The sequence below is a fragment of the Vicugna pacos genome, chromosome 29, assembly GCF_048564905.1.
Source record: "Vicugna pacos chromosome 29, VicPac4, whole genome shotgun sequence".
Lineage (NCBI taxonomy): Eukaryota > Metazoa > Chordata > Mammalia > Artiodactyla > Camelidae > Vicugna > Vicugna pacos.
The window spans coordinates 13920540-13945725 of record NC_133015.1 but is presented as its reverse complement, the minus strand read 5'-3'; the positions used below and the strand labels follow the sequence as shown (position 1 = coordinate 13945725).

Sequence of the window (25186 nt, the reverse complement as noted above, 5' to 3'; positions counted from 1 at the left end):
GCTTCCCACAGCTAGGGTTACATGGAAGGTGGGACATTCTCAAACGTTTTTTGGTACACATTGCTGTAACATGCTCTAATTTTGCGTTATATCAACCAGATCCCGTATCCCCTTACTGAATGGCCTACTCATTGAGCAGCCTAAGCTACTGTGACTAAGCTACTTCTCAAGTATCTGGTTCCCATAGAGACAGAACAGCTATCACATTGTCAGGCATTCATGTCTTTGTATGCCTGTAGAGTAAGACCCAGCCACATGATCCCCGACAATGGCCAGCAACATCCCTGAGTCTGTGCTCCAAGAAATGTGGATTGCCCCTGAACTGCTTTCAGACTTCTCTCCTTGTGCCGAGTCAGCAAGAGGGATGCAAGTTCTGATCAGCTTGGTTCTTATTATTGTCTGGAAGTATCCTTGCTGAACTACACATTTTTACCAGACACAATGATCAGATTTAAGACTCTAAAGTTCTCTAATAAACAGAACACGAAGCAAACTTCCTTGCATGCTACAGGCTACAGTTCAACATCCTCAGTGACGCATCTTCAAAAGTCAACCTGTCAGGATAGGGGGTGTTCCCGCAATGAGATGACAGCTGACCATGAGCCCCCAGCATGGTGAAGATGCTCACAAACGTTTAGGAAGAAATCAAGCTAAGTGTCTGAGGAGCTTCTAACCCTGACATCTGCAGCTCTCACCATGCCCACGTGTCCTGGGCTCACCTTCCAAGGACCTCCTTGCCTGGCCCAAGGGTCCAAGTGGATGTCTAACAGGCACCTCAAACTTGTCCAACATTGAACTTTCCATTTCCCCTCCAATTAATTCTTCCCCATCTCAACAAATAGATGACTACACTCCCAGTTGCTCAGGACAAAACCCAGGAATGATGTTTTCACTCCTATTGCTTATTGCTCAACAGCACAATCCAATTGAATCCTAATTCTCTATCTGCAGTAGAATCTGTAATCCATCAGTTTTCTCCATCTCTACAGCTAGTGCATCAGATCACCCCTAAGACCTCCTCCTCTCTGTTCCCCCACCCCTCTTTCCCTACCGTTAGTTCACACACAGCCAAATCAATCTAAAAATCTAAATCCGATCTTGTTATGTCCCCCCTTGAAGTCTTCCAGTGACTTCCCATGGCACGTGCAATGAGATCAGCCCTGTTGAGCATGGCTGGGAGGCACTTTGCACCTGCCCTCATCCCAGCCCACATCTTTCTTGACTATGCATCTCCATCACTAAGTTCGACACCACCAGCCTCTTTATCCCTCAAACATCAAACCCTTTCCTGCCTCCACACTTGCTGTTTCCTCTGCTTAGAACATCCTTTCTCCTGATGGTCACATTATCAATTGGACTCTTCAGGTCATCCTGACCTCAGGCTCAAAAAGTCATACACACAGAACAGACATAATAAACTAACTTATGGTTACCAGGCGAGAAAGAGGGTGGGAAGGGATAAATTGGGAGTTCGAGATCTGCAGATCCTAACTACTATATATAAAATAGATACACAACAAGTTTCTACTGTATAGCACAGGGAACTATGTTCACTATCTTGTAGTAACCTACAATGAAAAAGAATATGAAAAGGAATGTATGTATATGTATGACTGAAACATTATGCTGTACACCAGAAACTGACACAACATTGCAAACAGACTATACTTCAATAATTAAAAAAAGAAAAAGAATAAAATCACCCAAGCAATGAGTGCAGAAAACAGAATTTAAACTGGAGAAAAAGAAAGTCACGCACAGGAAGACCTTCTCTCAATCAGGTTTTCTGTGGCCACTCTCTCCCCAGACCCCATCAACTTATAAACAAATGGTAAGCTTACATTTAAACATCTCAAATCATCCATACTTAAAAAAAATATATACATTTGGCTTGAGAAAATTACATAAAACTTTTTATCACATGCCCTAGGAGGAGAAAACTAAACAAACAAAATACTATTGGTTGAAGTCTCAAAATACTAATGGTTGACACTTGTAAAAATAAAATTTATGATATTTGTTTAGGTATTGTCAAGAATCCAAATGAAAACTCTAAGCTGCCAGTGGTTTCTAGGTTAGGTGCGAATCCCATGTGTAAACCAATCATTTACAGCTAGAGATTGATGTGAGGTCAGTGGGTCATGGGATGTTCACCACTTTGCTCTAAGCTGGCCCCTTTCAATGGCTAACAGTGCATGGATGGAGACAACTCTCTTTACGTCAATTTGGCCTCTAGCGACAAAGCTTTTAAAGACTTGAGACTTTCTAAATGGTTTTCAAATGTTAGTTTCCTAAGTGTATGCTCCTTTCAACACTTGTGTGCAAGTTCCAGGAGCCCGTTCTTGACCTCAGGAGTTAGGTGGAGAAATATTAAAATGGTTCAGCTAAGATGATCTTCAAGAGGCTTCCTACTAACCACACTGACATTTCAGGCTTTTAAAGGAGCAGTTTTGAAATAAGGATATTCCTAGTATTGAGACAAGGAATGATAGAAGAAATAAAGCAGCTAATATTTATTGACTCCTATGTGCTAGCTTCAAAGCAGAGACCTATTCTGAATGATTGAGTCTATGGCTTTATTTTTTTTTTATAATCTGCGTATTTTGTTAACTGTCTTCCTCTCATAGAAAATTTGTTTGACAATCAGATGGGGCGTGTTGAATTTTACAGGTATCTTATTTCTCATCGAAATTCAAATGGTGGAATATTCTTGTTCTCACAAATGTGCATTTTTCCAGTTTTTTGGATTAGGTATTTCTTTAGGGTTATGAGAAGGAAGGCAGTACTGTGAAGCTCAGCTTATAATTCCTCTACTCTCACTTCCAGATACCTACAAATCAGGTGCTCGATATGTAATATTGAAATAAATATTTGTTGAATGAATAAATACCTGGATAAAATCTGTAGTGAGAGCATGCACATTTCATGAGTGTCAATTTTAACACATAATTGTGATAAACATCTGGAGTCACCAAAACACAAGAACTCAGTTTCTAAGGCTCAAAATCAATAACTTCAAGGATCTATGACTTGTAATATTATTTCTTTAAAGATAAAAAACTGAGAAATATCATATTCACAGGGTAATTTCAGAAATAATTAAAGGCACTTTAAACAACATGATTTTTTTTTTTGTGCGGAAAAGGTTTATGAGGCCAACAATCAAAAAGAATTTTCAAAGTTTTGGGAAATCTAATACAGAAAGAACAGTGAAACTGAAGTGCTATTCATGGAAGATAATCTATAATATTATTCTTTATCTACACCATCAAGATAAGTATTGTCACAACTCAAAATTGGATGTATTGGTCCTTTGTCATTCAGAGGCCCAATTTTATTAAGCATCATGTAAATTTAGCTCCACAGCAAAGGGACTAATAAAGACATTTATAACAGGTGCTTTAAAAATAAAATGGTAACACTGCCAATTCAAGTGAAATATTTGCTTCATGGAATACCTCAAGAAAAAAGAGAATAAAAGAATGTGGCAAATTAAAAAATATAACACAAAAGACCTTTCTATGTCATCTATATATTTTAATATTCCATCCTAGAATAGCATTCAATCACTTTTACTCATCGAGGTCTGAACATAATTACATAAAGATTATCTCATTTTTAAGAACCCAAAAGAAAGAAACTTCTTCTGTTCATTTACATTTTTTTTGCCTCACATATATACTTGACTATCTCAACAAATCAAGTCACATTCAAAGTTAAACCACATTTACATTTGGACAAAAAAAAAATCAATTCTAGGCATATTTACTCTAAAGAAATTAAAAATGGATGCCTCTTGGTACTCACCCTCCCGTATCTGTTGGCATAGGACCCAGTAAGCAACGAATGGAAAACAATGATTGTCTCGTCCAGGTCCCAGATGAACACCCTCTACAAAGGAAGAACCAAATCAGTGTGTCTTTCCCTTGGCTGAAAAACCTGATAATCAGTTAACTTCAACATGAAAAGCTAGTCTTGAAACGGGAGGCAAATGAAAAAAACCTGAATTTACTATTTTTTTTTTAAACACACCTGTTCTAAAGAGTATCTCCCAGCTTTTCTCAGATGGAATCTCAGATGAGGTACAAGAGGATACACACATTGGCAACCCTGATATAAATACAGGAAAGAAATACATTCTTCCTACTTCCATATAGCTTCTCAGTCTAAGTTCTGAAGAAATGGAAAATGAGCTAAAACGAGTCTGTTTATAACTTCTGAGACAGAGAGGGGCAATCCATTAAAAATCATTCAACTTATTGTGTCCTTGTCTCTGATCTCTGCTTATGAAGAAGTGTTAAAATAACTAATCTGATGTTTTATTCTTATCAAGCCAAGTATTAATATTATTAATAAGTATTAATAAATAAATAAATCACCCATAGAAACTAAAATCTTACATCATCTATTCACCTTAAGTTACCTACGGGGATGTTACCAAATGGATGGTATATTATTCCTGCCTGATTTTGTTCAGATTTCAGATAGTTAACAACTTAAGCAGACACATCCCACAGGCTCTTGACACACTCTTGGGGTATTTGAAATTGAAAAGGTCTCTGAGATACCACAAAAGGCTTCCCAAGCCTGCTTTTCTCCTTCTCAATCCCACTCACACCAGTACATATTCATATCCACAAGTTTTGCTGGACATTTTTCATCTTTTCAGCCAAAATAATCATGTTTTCCATCATCAGATTTCACTTTGGCAGTAAAAAGAAACTTAACTGCGGTGGATTCAAGGCTATGAAATCTACCATCCTTTAAAGTTTTACATAATCCCTCCTGCTTGTGGACTCCACCAAAACATAAGGTGATAACCATTTCTGTTTAGAATATTCTAGATTTTTTCCTTTCTCTATATATATGTGTGTGTGTGTCTTTAATTTCCAAGTGGATTTTATTAAGCGTTTTTCGTACAACCCTTAATTTTAAGTGGCAACGACACACAGCAGTACAAGAGAATTTGGTCAAAGCAGAACTACATGACTGATTATGTTTCATTAAAGAGAAAAAGAAAACAAATGCTTTACCACATAGTTACAGTGGAAGAGAAAACAGAAATGGATAACTGCTTTATCTTTAATATGGAAAAAAACCCAGTTTACTTATAGTTAATATGGGGGGGGGAGCAGTAACAAAGGCATTTGGACACCCTGATCACAGCAGGTGTAGAACCACAAGACTCCTGGCTATTTACTCGGGGGCTGGCAATGACATACCTCCAGATCAGAGTCCGGGGGAGGCGAAGGGTTATTGTTTCTTCGGCCCCGCCCACGTGACTTCCCATCTGAACCTCGTCGCAATCGATCAGAGTCTGAGTCTTTAATGGGTGTTGACGGGCTGTGGATCGTACTGTACTCTGTGGAAATACAGAAAGAAATTTCATCTCTTGGTTCTATCACAACTGTGTCAAAATTAACCTTGTTTTAGTTCACAGGGAAGTCTGAAGAGTCAAGCACATTCCATTCTGCTCCAATTCTACTTTATTTTTTACTTGCATTGGTAAATAATTCAAGAGATATATGACTTGAGACTTAGTGTGTGATTAGAAATAATTAAAATGTATTGTAAGGTGGGAGTCACCAGGTTGTACTAAGATGCATAGATTTTCTTGGTGGTTTTCTGCGATGAGACAAGGCTCCCCCATTCGCACGTCGACACTGCTTCTCTCTCATCCTACAGATAGTACCCGGCCATACCAAGAGGTTCACACGATTGCCTTACCAGCTGCTCCCCCACCTACAAAAAGGCTTCTGGTTCATGGAAAGAAATAGAGAAAAACCTCTGAGCCAGGGAAAACTGAATCTGACAGATTTCTTTTTTAATTTAAAATTTTCCATTTTCTCCCTTATTTTATGTGGGAATGAGGGAGCGACAAGATGAGGAGAGCTGATGTATGTATGAGCAACTCTGTACTCTGTACAGCGTTCATCACAGGCTCTTCCTATGTCTCAGAATCTGAACCAAACATCCTAAACCAGGCAGCACCTCAAAATTACTCATCTGGGAAACTCAGAGAAACCACAGAAATAATTGTATAGAAACCACAAAATAAAAAAACAACCCACAACCAGCTCAGAGGAAGAGCTGGGCAGTGGTTGTAGAGTTGGAGAAACTCTTATCCTGTTTCCAGAATAAACAAAAAATCATCTACTCTAACCCCTTAGGTATGTTTTTTTTCCCTTAGTTCATCCAGTTCACCATCAGACAATCTCCACCTCCCCAACCTCCAGATGTGCTGCCTCTGCCCCCAGACCTCTTTGCTAGATCACTGAACGAGATGTGGGTTGGAATCTCTCAGTCTAACATCAAGAGTGATGATTCTCACGGGGACACTGATGTTACATAGCACCAAACAGAAAGCTATCGGCAACAGCTGAAGACCTGGCAGCCTTTATTAACACACTGTCAGCCTTGACGCTACCAACAAGGTCTTCCATGTGTCACACGATAGGTCATAGTTTTACCTCCAAGTTTAAGTGCTTCTCCAAAGCCTTGTGAGTCAGGGTAGATAAGAATGGAGTCTGACAGAGTAAAGTCCGTTTGGAAATCACATGAAGTCCTATACATCCTGTTTAACCTTGAAACCTAATGGATTCTACCATTTTCAGACAAGACTCCTGCATGCCCTCTGGCACAGCAAATAAGACAGCAAACTTCTTCAGAGAAGCTGGATATATGATCCTCATACCCAGAAACCACCACGATGATTTACAAGCCTACTGGTTAATTACAGCCAGAAATTTCAAAACAACTCCACTCGACGGTCAGTTTATGTAGTTATTCAGGATTCACTGTTGTGCTAACTCATCTCATAGAACCATTAGAATGCAGTGCTGGCTGGTCAAAGTTAAACGTTCTCTAAGCCTACATTAGATTCTTTTCCTGTAGAGGTAGATAATGGCATCTTCTCAAGATGTTCCAAACCAAGCCTCTCCCTTCTGTGTTCTATGAAGAACTCAGAGCTCCAAGTAAATATATTTTTTAAGGAGTTCATTAGATTTCAAGTTGTGTTTTGAAGAAAAAGTCTCGGCCTCTTTTTTCTTTAAATATTCTGCAGTCTACATCTCCATGTGGAACCACCTGACCTAGAACACACACCAATCTTCTTAATCGTTTCAAAATGGAGCATATGCTTTGCAATTGGCACAGTTGGCATCTAATTTGACCTGTACTTCAGGTGCTTTTCTGAAAGGTCTGTCTTGAACTGTGAGCTCTTCAGCTTTTGAAAGTTCGTATTTGAGAAACAGCTAAAGACATCAAGCAATGTGTCTTATCACATTATGTTTTACACCTTGACTTTCATACAGTTTAGAGATAATTTTGTCCTCAAAGTAGTTTGTCTTACCTAGGTTTTCTTAGCCTAGATGTCCTCCTATTGATTGCTTATTCCCTTATTTCTTGGTGTTCACTTCTTTTTCCCTTTTAAAAAAACTCAATTAAATCTCTAAAAATATATACCATCTCAATTTTGTTTGGAAATAGAAAAGCTGTAATTAAATCAATTACTCGCTTCTGCAAATCTCCCCCCAAAGAAAACAAATTCAATGATCAAAGTATATAAGGTTTTTATATCATGTTACCTAGTTTTCCAGGTGAAGAAAAAAGCCCTAAAAGATGGACAATCTGACACTTTTAAATATTAAAACACACACACACACACATGCACACTTTACAGGCCTCAACTTATCAGAAGGAAGATGAAATTTAAATAATGCAAGCTAGTTAAAAAAAAAACAACTCTTTCTCTTTGTTCTATGGGGTGGAATTAAATGCTTCTTTTCTCCTAACCAGCTTTTCTGATTCCTACTTCTCCTTCCTCCTACTCGTGCAAAACAACCCAACAAATAATTTAATCTTCTAATCCACCAACATCTCAAGTTTCATTAAAATCCTCTCCAAATTGTTCAACTTTACCCCCACTGAGATAATGGGTGTGAAAGTACTCAGAAGAACATTTGTTTCATTTAACAAACACTGACCAAATTGTTCACACTATTCTAGGCACTGTCCTAGGAGCTTGAAGTCTAATGATGTACCAAACCGATATGATCCCTGCCCTCTTGGGGCTTAAAATTCAGAGGAAGGCATTAATTCATGAACAGAAACGAGAAATTACAAAACAACATGGAAAGGGTTACAAAATGGGAAAGGTAGAACGCTAGGAGACCTCAGAGGAAGTCCATGTAACTCAGATTTGCAAGGTCATGGAGGCTTCCTCATGAGAGAAGCCAAACTCACCAATAAAAAGAGTATATAAACATACTCCAAGTAGTCACATGAGCATGTGTGAAGGTGCGGAAAAAGAGAGCATTTTGAAAAACTGAAAAATAATCCATCTGACCCGAATCTATAGAGGTAGAGTGCAGAGATGAAGCTGGAGTGTCAGGAAAGAATTCAACAAAGGAGTGATATAACCACACTTACACTCTCGATAGATGACTTGGCTCCTGTGTGGTGAGGGTACTGGAGACAAGTGAAGGCTGAGAAAAGGAGACCAGTTGGGAGGATAACTCAGTCATCCAGGTGAGGGATGTTGGTGGCCCGATGCAGGTAGCAGGGATAAGGGAGAGTTACAGAGTTGAAGAATCATTTGGAGGTGAAATCAATAAACTAATGGGATAAGGAAGAAGGATGATGCTCATGCTAGTGGCTGGGCAACTGGGCAGACTGTAGTACAAGTATGGGGCTTGGGAAGGAGGAGGGACTACATGTAGGGAGGGAAGAATGTAGGTGAGAATTTAGGTCCAGCTTTGGATATACTGAAATCGAAGAGTCTGTGGCATTCGAGTAATGATGTCCCCCTAGGCTGTTAGACTGCTCTAAAGTTCAGGAGACAAATGCGGACTGGGTTTAGATTTGGAATTTGACACCACGTATAATGTACTGAAAGAAATGGGTGCAATTAAAAACATGCAGAGTAAAAGGGATGGGCAGAGAAGGACAGGTGGGGTATGAAGGAAGACCAAGGTCGGTGTGTTATAGAAGAAAGAATATGACAGGAAGGAGAGGGGGATCAGTAACTTCAGATCAGCCGAGAGATAAGGTAAAATAAAGACTGAATCCAAGAGTATTTTAGATTTAGAGTCAAAGAGGTCTTTGGCACACATGGCGAAAGTATAGGTTTGAGAAGTATTTAGGTAGATTGGTGGGAAAATAATGAGACAGCAGAAGGCAGAAGAGTAAGCAGGGGGTAAAACGCCTAAAATGTACTGATGACCCTAAAATGGCCAAATCCAAATCATTATTTTTCAGTCTGCAATCTTACCTGACCTCTCTGTGACCATCCTGACACTCGCTCCTTCAAACCACTTGTCCATGAGAATAACCCGACTTCCCTTCCTTCTGCCTCTCACCCTATCACTCACCCTGTTCCTTCTCACTCTCTTTGGGTACTTTTCCCTCTGCCCAAAGCTTCCATGTTGGTGTCCTCTCTATTAGTGATACTAAAAGTGCTGATCTGGGACAAAATAAGGAGTTGGCATCAAGCTGTTAATCAATGCAATGTGATGCTTCCTTCATCAAAAAGTCTTGCTAAGATTGGAAACAAACAAAAAAGCTCGAGCAAATGGTGTGCTTAGTGATAGTTACGTGAGGAAGCAATTCCTTCTGTTCTCATGGACTAGTAATAAACAACTGGTGGACAGGCAGCCCGTGGGTGGCCTCTATTTTGAGAAATACAGTGACCTAGGGTTCCCTCAATGGTCCTCTATCTCACTATAGGCTCTAAGTGGTTGGTAGAGTCTGTAAGAAGATTTCAGTAACTTCCAATTTGATGATTCTAAAGCTTTACCTTCTCATCTCTTGATCTGACTATCCCACTGTTTGCCAGACCTCCTGAATAATCCATGAACACCACAACTCATGTCGCCCAAACTGAATCCTCCTCCTCTGTAAGTCTGATTAATGGTACTAACATCCACCCAATTTCCAAGCCAGAAATTCCTTATTGGCTCCATCAAATCAAAACCAAGTTCTGCAGCTTTTCCCTCCTAAATACTTTTGCTCCAAGTTTAGGTTTTCATCATCCTTTGTCTTGATTCTTGCCACAGGCTGCTTCCTAGCTTGCTACCTGTAGCCTTTCAGCTACTGTCTGCACCACCATGACAGTGAGCTTGAAAACCCATCAATGCTCCAAACTCCAGTGTGGAACAGGAAGGAGAGTCTAGATTTTAGGACTCTGAGCTGTGGACTCAGTGGCCACATTTCACATCATGACCCCACTACTTACTAGTTGTATGACTTTGTTCAAGTTATTTTCCTTTTCTATGACTCCGTGTCACTATCTGTAAAATGGGAATAAATGAAATGAAATAACAGTACCTTGAAAAGTTACTTAGAACCAAGCATGGCACTGGTAGAAGAAAAGTCCCACTGAGTCACTCTCTGACACCTGGTCTCTAACTGCTCTCCCCTCTTCAGTCTGCACTTCAGACACCCCTAATTATCTCAGCTCTCTGAAAGTGCCACGCTGTTCCCTGACTTTGCACATGCCCTTTGCTTAGAATGGCTTTTCTCCATACTTACCTGTCTTCCCCTGAACTGTGAAATTCCTATTACTCCCTAAAATCAAGCTCTAGCATCTCCTCTGTGAATTCTCCATCTGAATCATGGTTCCTATTTTGTATTTACACTTATCTCTCTGACAGGGTTATATAATTTTTGCAACTGTTTATGTTCACAGTGGATAACAAGTTGTTTGAATTATTTTAAGCAAATGTCCATCGCTCTTGTTCCCAGAGGACAGCCCTGGTTGTGTTCATTTTGCATTCTGAGAGCACAGTAAGGGTCCAGAGAGCAAAGTGGACATTAAAGAAAAATCAAAGATCAAAAGAATGAGTGTTTCTCAAGTTTAGCTTTTACTCTATTGAATCTATAAAGATTATCTGATTATTTCTATTAGCAAGTCAAAATATTTACAAATGGGAAATCATTGTAATTCTTTTTAAAGCTTATTTAAAAGTTAATGCCTACGTATCCAATCATAAAATATTAAAATCTACATAAGATCATTGAAATTCTGCATTTGTAAATACTACTAAAAAGTTCCATAAATTCTTCAATATTAAAAAGGAAAACAGAGCTGTGACTCAGAAGATTCTCTCTAGTTCCCCTGAGCTCATAACTCCTACTTGAGCCTTGGGGAAGTTACCTCCACAGTTTTTAGTCCTCAGTCTCCTGGTTTGTCAAATTGAGGACACGGCCTAGATGACTTGGCTTTAAAGTTCTATTATCTATAGGTGGACAATATCTACCAAATCTCTCTAGCTGATACCTCCATCTCTCCCTCTTTATTATCTTCAAACTAAAATGCCTTGGCCAACTCCAACCCTCAGACACCAGCGGGGTTTACTGCCCAGAGCATCTAGTCCAAATTCCTTATCTGGCTTTACTTCTCATGCCTCCCTCAATGTGTTACCTGGTTTCTTAGATACATTACCAAATAGTATCCAAAAGGATTGTTATCAATTTCAACTGTATTCGTTTTGCCACAGCCTTACACGCACTGGTTGTTGCTGTTTTAAATAAGTCGTTACTACCTCATTAAGCATAGAACAGAAGTGCATGGTTTTAATTGGGAGATATTGGAGATGCTTGTATGCATGTGCCTGAAAATTGTATTTCCCTCTATGAAATGTCCAAATCCTTTGCCAAATTTTTATATTCCTTTACTGATATATATATATATATAAAAGTTTTAATGCTTCTTTCATATTTGCAGATACTTACCCAAGCCTGAGCTCCTCAGATTACGCTTATATTTCCTCCGATTGTGTCTTCCTTTACAGAAATCTTTGACTTTGACGTAATCCTGCTGCACTGCCGGAGGGCCCCTTGCAGATTTAGGGGTCAGTGTTCACATTTATTCTAAGGTTGCAGGGAGTTTCTGATCTAACTTTACACTCCTTGGGACCACATGTGCCAGGGGTACCTGGAAGGGAGGCAGAGCTCAGGGTTCCTGCAGGACCCCTTCTCTGTGCTTCGGGACGATGGAGACCCTCCTTACTCAGTTCTCAGTCTAATCGAGGTGAAAGATTACTGTCCTGAAACGGAATTAAGTAAGCCCACTCCCTGCAGAGAGGAGACTCTTGCTACATGTGTAACGACATGGAGTCGAGGCCAGGGGAGCCCCTGTCTCTGGCTAGACTCTGAACCTATGCTAAAACAACACAGATTACAAAATGAAGTGCAGAGCTTTTGGGGAAAATCTGTATAAAGATTATCTGAATTTAGTGAACATGAAACATGGTAATCAGCAATTACACAGTTGACCCTTGAGCAACTTGGGTGTTAATCTGCTCATAATTTACAGTCAGCCCTCTGTATCCACAGTTCCTCCACATCCACACCTCTCTAATTGACAGGACAGAACATGAAAAGATGAGCAGTTCAAATTTCATCATAGTGCACAGCATAACCAATGAAGCCAGACAGTATGATCTGAACAGCTGTGCTAACTTATCATTTAAATAATTATCTGCACATTATCTGGACTTTAGCTTCTTTAACAGTAAAATGAGGACACTACCATTGTGAAGATTATATAAGATAATTCACGCTGAAGTGTTTCATATAACATGTTAGTGTTGTCATGTGAAGTGAGTTGTTCAAGTCATCTCTCTGGGCTCAGGTCTCTCACTGGTAAAGATGATCATAAAGTGATCTTCCAGCTTAAAAATGCTTTCATCCTTCAGTGAAATTTAAGTACAGTTGAAGTTTGTTCTGATGGAGATGATACCATCACTGAGTCCCTGTGAAAGGGTCTTCATCTCTAGCCTTGAATGAATATCCTATCGCTATCCTCTCCGTCCCTCACTCATTCACATCTTTTGATGCTGAGGATAAATTCTACCTCCTTCATTAGTTTCTTTCTCCAAACATTTTGTAAAAGAAATCTCTAGTCCCTGCATTCTTCTAGAACATTCTGCTGCTTCTCTTAGCATGCCATTCTTAAAATCCAACCTTTATTAGGCTTGGCTGTTCACAGAGAATGTTCCTTAGGGACAGAGAATAACCCTCTTGCACTCAGTATCCCTATCAAACCTAAGAGTGCCTTGTAATTAAGAGACGCTCAATGATTAGCTAAGGGAATGTTTAAGAGCATGACCAAAGCCGCATTTACAGGTGGCAGTAGAAAGAACTATGCTCTCTGCCTTTCCTTCAGTCAGAGAACAGCATAATAGAATTTAGTGGCAAGTCCAAGGAATACATCTCAAAAGCAATGTGCTTCCTCTATAACCACTCTCAATATCAGAGCTGAGTCAAGGGAGGTAATTAGATGAACAAATGTACTGAAACGGACACCTCAGGGAGAACGCTAAGTGGAAGACTGGAAAGGAAAGAGACTCCACAGAGAGAAAGTTCTTAGAATGCTCAGAACATTTAAAATGTCATCAGGGATGGAAAAGAAAAGAAACCACAGACATTGAAAATGATGTCTGGGATTTCCAAATTGTAGGATAGATTAAAAAGACTATACTGTATAGCACAGGGAAATATATACAAGATCTTATTGTAGCTCACAGAGAAAAAAATGTGACAATGAATATATATATGTTCATGTATAACTGAAAAATTGTGCTCTACACTGGAATTTGACATAACATTGTAAAATGATTATAAGTCAATAAAAAATGTTAAAAAAAAAGAAAAAAAGAAAAAAATGATGTCAGTGGCAGAGAAAATGAATTCTTACATTTGGGGAGCATGTTACAACTGGCAACATGCTTTTTTATATAAATTAGCCAAACTGAAATGAATACAAGCCTATTAATTAGACAGGGCAGATGTGAGACTCCGCAAAGTGAAGGAAAGGTGGAGACGTGTGCACTCTTGGGGGGCTATAATTGTGAGAATCTTGAAGAGGTTTCGGTACACATATTAACCAAAATGGTGTCATGTAAGAGATGGTTGTGGCGGGTGGGTACAGCCTGGTGACAGAGCACATGCTCAGCATGCACAAGGTCCTGGGTTCAACCCTAGCACCTCCATAACAAAAGAAAAAAGACGGTTGTGATGTAATTTGCGAAACAGGTACTTCCTGAACATGGAGTGGTCGTGGTGAATCTTTTCCTTGGCCCTTAATCTTAGTGAATAAAACACTGTAATTCTTAAGTTTATTTTCTGAGTAATTTATATCCTACCTTTCCCCCAAAAAGGTTTAAGATACCCACCAAATATATACACAATAACTGTACAGCAACCCTTTAAAACAATGAATGAGTACCTCAGGAGAAAAACTGAGATGGGGAATGTGAATAAAATAAAGCCAGGTGGGGAGAGTGGTCAGCACCTGCCCAGAGGTCGGCAGTCAACACAGGCAGAGGCAGGACAGTCAATGGCTCACACGGTACATGAGGTCGGACAAATCCATCTCTCTATAGAAACGTGAGTGTGCCTCGTGCAGAGACGGGACTGAAATGCCTTACGGGACTGCTCACCGGGAGGGTGTTGTGTGACCCCAGGAACCCACCCTCGTGGTAAATAAAACAGCATGTTTTACAAGACTCTTACTTCTGAGGCCGATTACAGCGGATTCCTCACAATGGACTCTGCGCTTCCAAGCACAGAGCGCTGACGTTGGGCATTTTGCTTATTTTAAGGGTAAAACTGAAGCTATCTGGAAGAACGAGGCCATTCTTTACCCTCTGGCAGCCGACAGAAGCAAGCTGCTACCTGAGCCTTAGACAGCGACGAGGCAGGAGGTTACACTATGAGCTACGTGGAGTGGAGCGGTTCTTGGCTGCTGTGTTGAGAGAGACTCATAAGCTTTGTTACCAAGTTAAGCTGTGCTGAGAAGGGAAATGACATTCTCTTATGGAAATTCAGAGACCTACCCAGGGAAGATTCCCAGGCAGAAGGCCACAGCCTTCAGGGAAGGCCTGTGATGCTCCTCAGAAAGCTGCTCGGGAGCCACACAGACCCACAAGGTAATGGGCCGACAAGCCTCCACGGTGGCATGCCACGGAGGGTGAGCACGGCCTTGTGCTGGGAGACTTTTACAGTGGAACATGGATGCTCCCGGAGAACGTCATTCTAAGTGAAGTAAGCCAGAAAGAGAAAGAAAAATACCATATGAGATCGCTCATATGTAGAATCTAAAAAACAAAAACAAAAAACAAACAAACAAAAACAAAGCATAAATACAGGACAGAAATAGACTCTTAGACAGAGAATACAGACTTGTGGTTGCCAGGGGGGCGGAGGGTGGGAAGGGATAGACTGAGATTTCAAAATTGTAGAATAGATAAACAAGATTACACTGTATAGCACAGGGAAATATACACAAAATGTTATGGTAGCTCACAGAGAAAAAAATGTGACAATGAGTGTGTATATGTCCATGTACGACTGAAAAATTGTGCTGAACACTGGAATTTGACACAACATTGTAAAATGATTATAAATCAATAAAAAATGTTAAAAAAATAAAAAAAATAAAGTGGGAGCTATCTACCTTGGCAACGAATAACCTCATCAAGACCTTGAATAAAATACATTACATTATATAAGATTCTCAGGGACTGTTATCTCAAAGGATAAGAGAAGACTTCAGAAAGAGACCCACAGACATAGCAAACAAACTATGGTTATCAAAGCGGAAAGTGGGAAAGGAATAAATTAGGACTTTGAGATTAAGAGACACACACTACTATATATAAAAGAGATAAACAACAAGGACCTACTGTACAGCACAGGGAACCATATTCAATTTCTTGTAAAAAGCGATAATGGAAAAGAATCTGAAAATATATGTGTGTATATATATGCATGTATTTGTATAGCTGAATCATTTTGCTATACATCTGGAACTAAAATGGTCAATCAACTATACTTCAAAAAATTATTTTAAAAAAGGCTAAGAGAAGACAAAGAAACATTGATAACTTTACGTTATCAACCATAGAATCCTCTCATAAAAACTTGGGTAAAATAAGCCAAGGCAAGTGAACTTGCTGACTAGTCTTACAGGATTAACCAGAAGTCAGAGACCAGTAAGTATTAATTAAATTAATTTCAAAGAATTTTTTTGATTTCTCTATCTGTATTCTATAACCACTGTTTCCCTTTCACAAATCACTAATTGAGGTCTCCCAGGTAAATTAAGTCCTCAGTCAAAATTGTAACTAACTTAAAGAGACCTTTGTCACCCCTGGAGTCTGGCATTCATCCACTCCGCAACACTCTATGGACAACCTCATAGAAATGTCTACCATCCTTCTCACATGTTTCAACCTCCGGCTCAAATCCCCCACAGACACTTCATGTGGAGGAAACAGGTGAGACACGTTTTGAGGGCTTTATCCCAGGAAAAAAAACCCCACAAAGCACAATGCACCACAGTCATCATCTTCAGGAGGGAAGAACACATCAGCCTCCTGAGGCCACGGACCCTGCCTCTCTTGTCACCTCTATGTCCCCAGCACAAGGCACGATGCTGGGCACACAGCACGCATTTACACATTTCTGTTGAATGCATAATTGAAGAAACAAATATTTGAAGGCCTAGCATCCTTCAGTCACTTTGCAAGCCACCACATAATTTCATTCTCACATTCATCCTGTACAGAAGAGTGGTTTTATCCTCATTTTATTGAAAGCTGATACACTAAAGAGCTAAGTGACGTGCCCAGAGTAAATTACAAAGCCAGGATTCCAAGCCAGGTTAGCCCAATGCCAAATCCCTAGCCGCCACTCCAATTTCTCTCGGTTATATTCCAAGGAAGTGTGATGCCCAAGAGAAGTTCACAGATGTGCCCCATGGGGATGGGGGCGGATGGAGAGTGGTACCCAGGCAGGTGTGACTGGAAAGCATTGGACACTATTCAACTTTAGTGACTATTACTGGATCAAAGGACCAGAAAAGACTTAACATAAAAGAATCCTGATAACTTTACACCAAAAACTTGTGTCCCTAACTGATCCTCCCTTGGAACTCATTAAAGGACATCCATCTCCATCTTCAAGAGATAGCAGTGCTGCCCAGGGCACTGTGGGAGAACCCATGATGTCAAGTCATGACATCACGCACGGCTGCTACTCCAACTTGCCCTCAGGAGATGCCACTGATGGCAGGCTGGCTGTGCAGCTTCGGCAAAATCCAATCTTTCTGGATTCCTTACTCATAATCTGTAAAGTGAAAGTCCTAGGCAAAAGAATCTATAAGGTCACGTCTAACTCTAAAATTCAAAACTTCCCTATTGTTCTACTGCCTCATGCTAACGTTACTCAAGTGGATTTGTGCATAGAAGAGAGTCATCAGTTTTCAAATCTGCTCTGTTCAATATATTTTTAAGTCAGTTGCTTGAAACTCAGACGCTCTGTTCTCACAGAAACAATGGTAGATGTGATTTCCAATCCATGATTGCCAATCAATAATCTAGGTGAAGAATACATGTGTACAATGTAAAATATTAGAAACATATACTTAAATAGCAGCAGTATCATGAAGATGAAAACCAGTAAAATTTGTCTTAAACAATGGCACTGAAGAAAATGCAATTTTAATTTTATAAAGAGGGACTGAATGAAGTTTCTGAAGAGGTCACAGAAATATTTTCAAAAGTGCTAGAAGGTGATTGTCCTGGATTAAGATGCTTTCCCTCTACAATGCATGACCTCCCTTGTCCTTGATACAGGAATACCATTATCCTCTGCTTAGTGCTGCTCAGCCATGAGCTGTGAGTGGAGAAATAAAGGAAAAAAGAAAAAAAGTTGGCAAGGTGGAGAATGAGGTCCTCGCGGGGGAAGGAGAGGGGAAGGATGAAGAGGTGTTGTGAAAGTTGTTTCCTAAGCAAGTCCAAGGCAGATAATTATTAAATAGGATAAACAGGAAGCAGGGACAGAGCAGATTCAGGAAAGTGGAAGATAAGAGATTTGTGGGATCATCCAGGAGACCCACAAACTGATCTTTTAACTCAGGAAATACAGTACAAGATCACCTTCAATATACTACATACCACTTGCCTGTGAATGCAGACCTACGTTACTTTACCAGCAAAATAGAGCTCAAACAGTTAACACATTTAACTGAATGCCTCCTGATTACATGCCCTCCTGAGTGATTACGCTAATATATGCTATGAATGATTAAAGAAAATGCTATTACAATATAGCTACTATCTTTTGCGACTCTTTGCTTACATTTTCATTTTTCTGCTTGTTTGAAACTTCAGACTCAGTGGTTTCAAGAAGCAGCATGCTTTCCTAATTAAGAACTCAAGTCTGAAGCCAAGCTTCCAGAGGTTAAACCCAGTGTGGTCACTGATCCCTCCTTAGCTTCCCTGTCTATAAGATGCGGCAAATGACGTCGCCACCTGTCTCCTGGATCTAGGTGGGAATGAATTAAGTTTGTGCATGAGTAGAGTTTAGAACAGTGCTCGGCACATAGTAAGTCCTCAAAATATATTCACCATTAATATATTCGTATATGAAATATAAAAACAAGAGAACTACATATTGAATTTTTATCTGTATATTACTAAGTACAAAATGTAGGGTACAGAATAGTATGTATAATATGCTAAGATCACTAAGGAAAAAGAGAAATAATTAAAAGTATAGCTCTTTGAATGTGGAAAAATAAAAGTGCTCAGGGCAGGGGCCACATCCATGTTTATAGGAGCAAAGTGCGTCCCCAGAAGGAGACATCAGAAACTCTGTGGAGAAGAACCAAGGGGCTGGTGCAGAAGCTGAAGGCGGTTTTGCTCTTCTATGCAAACCCTTGTGGACCTTTATTGTTTTGTTCCATCCTCATTTGTTAGCCTTCAGTAAATTAAAAAAAATTATTAAACTTAATTTTTCTTTGGCTATGAAGTTAGGAACAAAATTGGTAGCCATTAGTCCTCAATGCTACCTTTATTTAGAACTTAATCCAAAATTCATCCATGAAACCATCCAACCCCAATTAAATAAGGTGGAGGAATGGCAAATACAACTTTCTATGTCCTTTTCTCAATCATCTCCAATTAAAAAAACTGAATCAGTAAATGCTGATGTCCTTCAACTTAGACAAGGCAACTTATCACATTGATTTGTGTTGGTTCCATAGGACACTTAGCACTTCACAGAGACAATGACTCAGTTAGCTACAAAAGAAGATAAAATAATGAATGCTTGGGAGGTTAGTAAACTAATTAATTAGCTCAATAATATACATTTTCTTATTTATACACAAATCATGTGTTATATTAATATGAGAAAAAGTTACATATTGGAATCCAAGTGTACTAAATTTGACTCTTAAAGGTATCCTGATTTCAGGCCAACTGAAAATATTAGAGTACTGAGGCACAAAACAGGTAAATGCTAAAACACTGAATTTTTCACTTGTTGGAAACAAGCCCAAAATTCAAAGGTAAGGCAATTCATTTTTACTACATTCCTGGCAATATAAACAAAGAGTGGATTTTATTCCCAGGAATTTTATAATCTCATTAAGGAGCAAGAAAAGAAAAGAAAAGAAGAAAAGAAAAGAACAGAAAAGAAAACAACAGAACAGAACAGAACACCTTTAGACAATCAAACACAACAACCCCAGACAAAGATCTGTTTTGTTTTCTCACATCTTAATAGCCTGGCTATTTTAGATACAAATATTTGTGTTGCTGGCAAATGTCTCCAAACTGCTAGTTAAATTGTTTTGCTGAAATAGCTTCTTTCTGAGCTGAACAAACTGTAAACTACTCCGAAGTCCACAAGGCATCAATGAACAGGAGCAAGTATGGCCTGCCTCAAGATCTGCAAAACCGCCCACTCGGCCAAACAAGAGTCAAGATGGAAGCTTTTGCAAAACCCAGGGATCCTGTCTACAGAGCCCAGATGTGGGCACGCTAGGTAGTATAGATGTGGCCCAAATTTCTTGCCTTCATAGGGAAGACGGCTGGCAGTCTAGTTTTTCATCCTGTCACACTGAATTCCTCTGAGAGCTCAGAGCTCTCCTACCACTTTGCACAAGAATGTTCCCCTGTTTTTCATGCGCTTTGCTCCACTTTCGGGTGCTTTGGCAAGGATCAAAGAAGCAGAGGGAACAAATGGTTTCCCATGCATATTGAATTCCCTCTTATACTGATTTTTCCTCTGTCACTTGAAATTCAATATTGGCAAGATTCCTGTACATCACCTTAACCAGTAAATTGTCTGCGTGCAGTCAGGGCATGAAAAGGTAGATTTCAAGATTTTGTAAGAAATTCAAATGAACAAATCCTTTGAAAAAGTAACTTTTCTATGGCATCCATACTGAAATTCGTTCCTAATAAATAAATAATCAGCATTAACCTAAAATGTTTACTTATCATTTACTTGTATCTCTCTCTGATTGCTCTGTATTATTTTCAAAATACAATGTTACAGGTGAATACTCCTTTCAGAAGAATTCCACATCCTCAAAATTCTTTATTAACTTAATAATACCTAACATTTATTGAGCATTCAAGAGCCATGTGCCTCATTTTCCTCATCTGTAAAATGAGACAATAGTACCTACTTCATGGCTATGCTTGTGAGACTGCAAGTAATGTAATGTAAAGCTCTAAACACAGTAATTGTATTTTTCCTTATAATATGATCACTGTCATAGTTATTGAGATGTTCTAAAACATTATGGACTAGAAAAATGTTTTCAAGCCAAATTATTTAAATACAGCAGAGTGACTGGATTACAAATGAGTATTCATATTTTGATTATACACAGATGGGTCGTACAATAAAGAAAAATATTTTTGAAAGGATGGCTTAAGTGTTCTTCTAAGAAAAGTCAATTTAAAAAATTCTTCTCATGAATTACTCTCAAGTGGTTAAATTATTTTTATGACTTTTTTGAAAAAATGTATTCAGTTATGTTGGTAACAACATGCCTTAAGATTTCAGAGTCCAGATAAACAGGTTTCTCCTGTATTGCACAGAAAACTATATTCAACATCTTGCAGTAACTTATAATGAAAAAAAGTGCAAAGAAATACATGTATTTACATGTATGACTGAAACATTATGCTGTACATGAGAAATTGACACATCGTTAACTGACTATACTTCAATAAAAAAAGATTTTAGAATTCAGTATAAGGAAATTATATACTCTTTACACTTTAGTGGCTGAGAGATAATAATATCAGAGTTTAGATATTAGCACAAAAGGAAAACATCCTGAAATGTCTTTTTCTTTTTTTCTTACCTCTATTTTTAAACATAGAAGAAAACCATTATCTTTGCAAATTTTTTTAAAAAAATAAATTTAAAGAATTTAATAAATTAAAAAGAAATTTTTCTTTTAAAATGTTAAAAAGGAATTGAAAATGAAATCTGTCATTCAAAATTAAAGTAATATTGGATTTAATATTATCTTACAGTCTTAGATTTGAATAGAGTTGACTCTGACCAAAAGTTTCTTATATAGATAGTGGAATCTGAAGGTACCATGTAATATCCTTCTCTCAGAAACGAAACACATTCTCTAACAATAGAAAGCCATTTAATTTGGGAGATATGAGCAACTGGACTTCTGTAACAAATGACACATACAGTACACTATCAAACTTCTAAGATTTTTATCCAATAAAATGTTTATAAATATACACCTCTTTCAAAGGGAATGTTTAAATGATAGTGAGAATAAAAAAATTTTTGAATTAAATGAAATGAAAAAATACCCAATCAAATTTTGTGGGATGCAACAAAAGCAGTGCTTAGAGGGAACTTTGAATGTGTATATGAGAAAAGGAAGAAAAATTTAAAATCAAGAATCTAAACTTCAAGCCTTAGAAAACTAGAAAAAGAGGGGCAAATGAAATCAAAAGTAAGCGAAGAAATACCAAGAATCAGAGAAGTTAATGAAAACAGGGAAACAACAGAGCAAAATCAATGAAACTAAACGTCGGCTCTTTGAAAAGGTCAATAAAATTAATAAACCTCTAGCCAAGTTAACCAGGACAAAAAGAGAGAAGATATAAATTACTAATATCAGAAATGAAAGAGGGGTCATTACTAGCAATATCATGAATATTAAAAGGATAATAAAAGAATTTTATGAACAACTCTATGCCCACAAATTTTCTAGATCATAACATAAGAGAAAATCTTATTTACAAAAAAGCAGACTCAAAGACATAGAAAACAAACTTATGGTAACCAGGCGAGAAAGGGGGTGGGAAGGGATAAATTTGGAGTTTGAGATTTGCAGATACTAACTACTATATATAAAATAGATAAACAACAAGTTTCTACAGTAGAGCACAGGGAACTATATTCAATATCTTGTAGTAACCTAAAACAAAAAAGAATATGAAAACGAATATATGTATGTACATGTAAGACTGAGTTATTATGCTGTACACCAGAAGCTGACACAACCTTGTAAACTGACTATTCATCAATTTAAAAACAAGAAAGAAAATTTTTAGTTTGACAATGAATCTTCAGATACAAAATAAAATGCATGTTCCATGAAAGGAAAAAATTTTGTAAGATGGAGTTCATTAAAATGAGTAACTTCTGCTCTGTGAAAGATACTGTTCAAAGAATGAAAAGACAAGACACAGAATGGGAGGAAGTATTTGCAAAAAAAAAAAATCTGATAAAGGACTTGTATCTGAAACATACAAAGAACTTTTAAAACTCAACAATAAGAAAACAAACAACCTAATAAAAAAGTGGGCAAAAGATCTGAACAGACATCTCACCAAAGAAGATATACAGATGGCAAATAATTATATGAAAAGATACTCAAAGTCATATTTCATTAGGAAAATAAAAGTGAAACAACTAGATACCACTACACCTAGTAATGCTGACAAGCATGTGGAGCAATGGGCACTCTCGTTATTGCTGGTAGAAATGCAAAATGATACAGCCACTTTGGAAGACATTTTGGCAGCTTCTTATAAAACTAAACATACTCTTACCATATAATACAGCCATCACACTCTTCAGTATTTACCCAAATGAGTTGAAAATTTATGTCTATACGAAAACCTACGCAAATGTTTATAGTAGCTTTATTTACAACTGCCAAAACTGGAAACAACCAAGATGTCCTTCAATTGGGCATGCGGAGGCTGGCATTGCTAGTTTAAGAGTAGGCATAATTTTCTTGAACCTAAGGAGTAAATTAAAATGTGGCTGAATGATTGGCTAAATCTCACTATGTTTCTCAAAGTAGATGGCTTCTTATATATCTCCAGATGATGTAAATTTTATTTTGTTAAGATGTTCAATGCATTAGTAATAAACCCATTTTTTAAATGAACGCAAAGGCACTGTTTTTAGTTTTTAAAATTTGAGATTAAGTTTTCACATTCAAGTTACGTTATTTTTAATGTATTACACATGTCTAATGAAGGGAGGATACGGCTTTCAATGTTTATTTATAAATATACTAAAATAATTTTCACCTTAAGATTCATGAGGAGGTACATATTTATAAGTAATACTGCATACTATTGTGGACTTGAAAGATTACTACTGTTCCTATAATTTTTTAAATGTACAATTAAAAACAAATGAATCCTTACATGTTTGCTCTGAACAAACCTTACCAAGGTTATCTTTGTCTGTTCATTGTGATGTAACAATTCTATAAACAATAAAGAACAGATGTCATAAGGGATGGGAGAATTCATGTACTGTGGATTCATCTGTATGGCAGAATTTCATGAAACTGAGAGCAGAAATCTGGTCATACCTAAGATCACATAATGACTAGAATTTAACTTCCCAGTCCTAGAAAATACCAACTTTAAACGCAATAGACTGCTAAAATAAAAATTAAAAAAAAAACCTGAAATAATTTCAACAAAAATTGACATTCATTATTTCAACTATTGTTTACTTCAAACTCAAACAAAAACATTAAGTTAAATGTAATAAACCATTCCTCCTAACTCTTTAAATGATTTTCATGTACTTTGTCATCAAAACTCCCTTTTCATCAAGAAGGATAAATCTATAATTTTATATGTGACTAGTAATAAAGGAAAGTCAATACCAAAAAACTTAGGCTGAACCCCCAATCTTACCACAAATTAAAAAAAAAAAAAGAAAGAAAAACCCAGATTAAATCTTCCTTGAAGTTTTAAAATAATCCACATTTCTTTTTTAATGTGTAAACTCGCTGACCTTTCCACTTCTAACTACATAACATAAGAAAGGCTGATCCACACACATGTATTCTAGTGGGAAGTAGTGAACATAAAAAAAATCTGAAAATATTATTTTCTCCCCAGTTCAATTCATTCTTATTCTGTAGCCATAAAGATACTGAAATTGAAATAAGTACCTAAAACATTAAGCATTTATTCAAATAAAATCTGAAATACATTATTCAGTCTTAAAATAAATTTATGCACCTTTCAAAAATGATATATAAATTTTGAAAAGTACCTATTTGAATATAATTTCGCATCATTCCCCACATGGTGTGGCTTCGTGCCCACTCATCCCCACTCTTTCACGTGGCATCCCTTTTATAAATAAAGTTCACTTAGAACAATGTCAAGTTTCAGAGATCAACTTTTATGACATGTCCTAATTCTAAAAAGCTCTCATCAACCTTAATTTAAGAAACATGGTTAAGTCTTCACCAGTTTGTTTTATACTGTGCTCTTCACAACCAAAACATGATGAACTAAGTAAAACTGTCCTGCTGTTCTCCTTTTCTCAGGCTCTTACTCCACAGACTCTAAAGCGTTCCTAGTTCCCATTCACTTTGCTCTCCTCATTTCTAAATGCATTTTGGTCTCAAGAAGCCTGCATGACCCAGAAGGTTCATGTAAAAAACACAAGATATTCCTAAATTTGAACAAGCCATTACTTTCCCTCTTTGATGCTTATATGAAGTTTATGTGAGTGGAGAGGAAAATTCTACATAACTTCTACACTACATTCCATACTTTCTGTAACAAAGTTTATTTAAATGTGGAATGGAACATAGATGTGGAATATAATCAAAAGACAGAAGAGGTACGTATACGAGGTTCTATGAATACTGTTTTTATACCTGTGAACTGAGTGAAAAATATATCAGTCTATTTTTTTTAAATAAAGGTAAATGGAATAATGATGATCAAAGATAAGCATGTCCAGAATTGAGATGTGCAACAGAAATGCAGAGTATTTGCAGTTAGCTGGAAGGCAAGATTAAGAATGATTCGACTTCCTGCTCTAGAATAAAACAGCATTGCATGCACTT

General features: G+C 37.7%; 1 protein-coding gene across 12 annotated transcripts in view; it reads right to left on the bottom strand.

Moving 5' to 3' along the window:
* Positions 1 to 25186, bottom strand: part of EYA1 (EYA transcriptional coactivator and phosphatase 1) — a 288250-nt gene that overhangs the window by 59431 nt on the left and 203633 nt on the right. For all 12 annotated transcript variants that reach the window (XM_072951809.1, XM_072951808.1, XM_072951810.1 and 9 more), the window contains 2 exons: positions 5223 to 5362; positions 3808 to 3891 (listed from right to left, as the gene is read on the bottom strand). In XM_072951809.1, coding sequence (XP_072807910.1) covers positions 3808 to 3891; positions 5223 to 5362 — 224 coding nt within the window. The remainder of the gene's footprint in view (positions 1 to 3807; positions 3892 to 5222; positions 5363 to 25186) is intronic.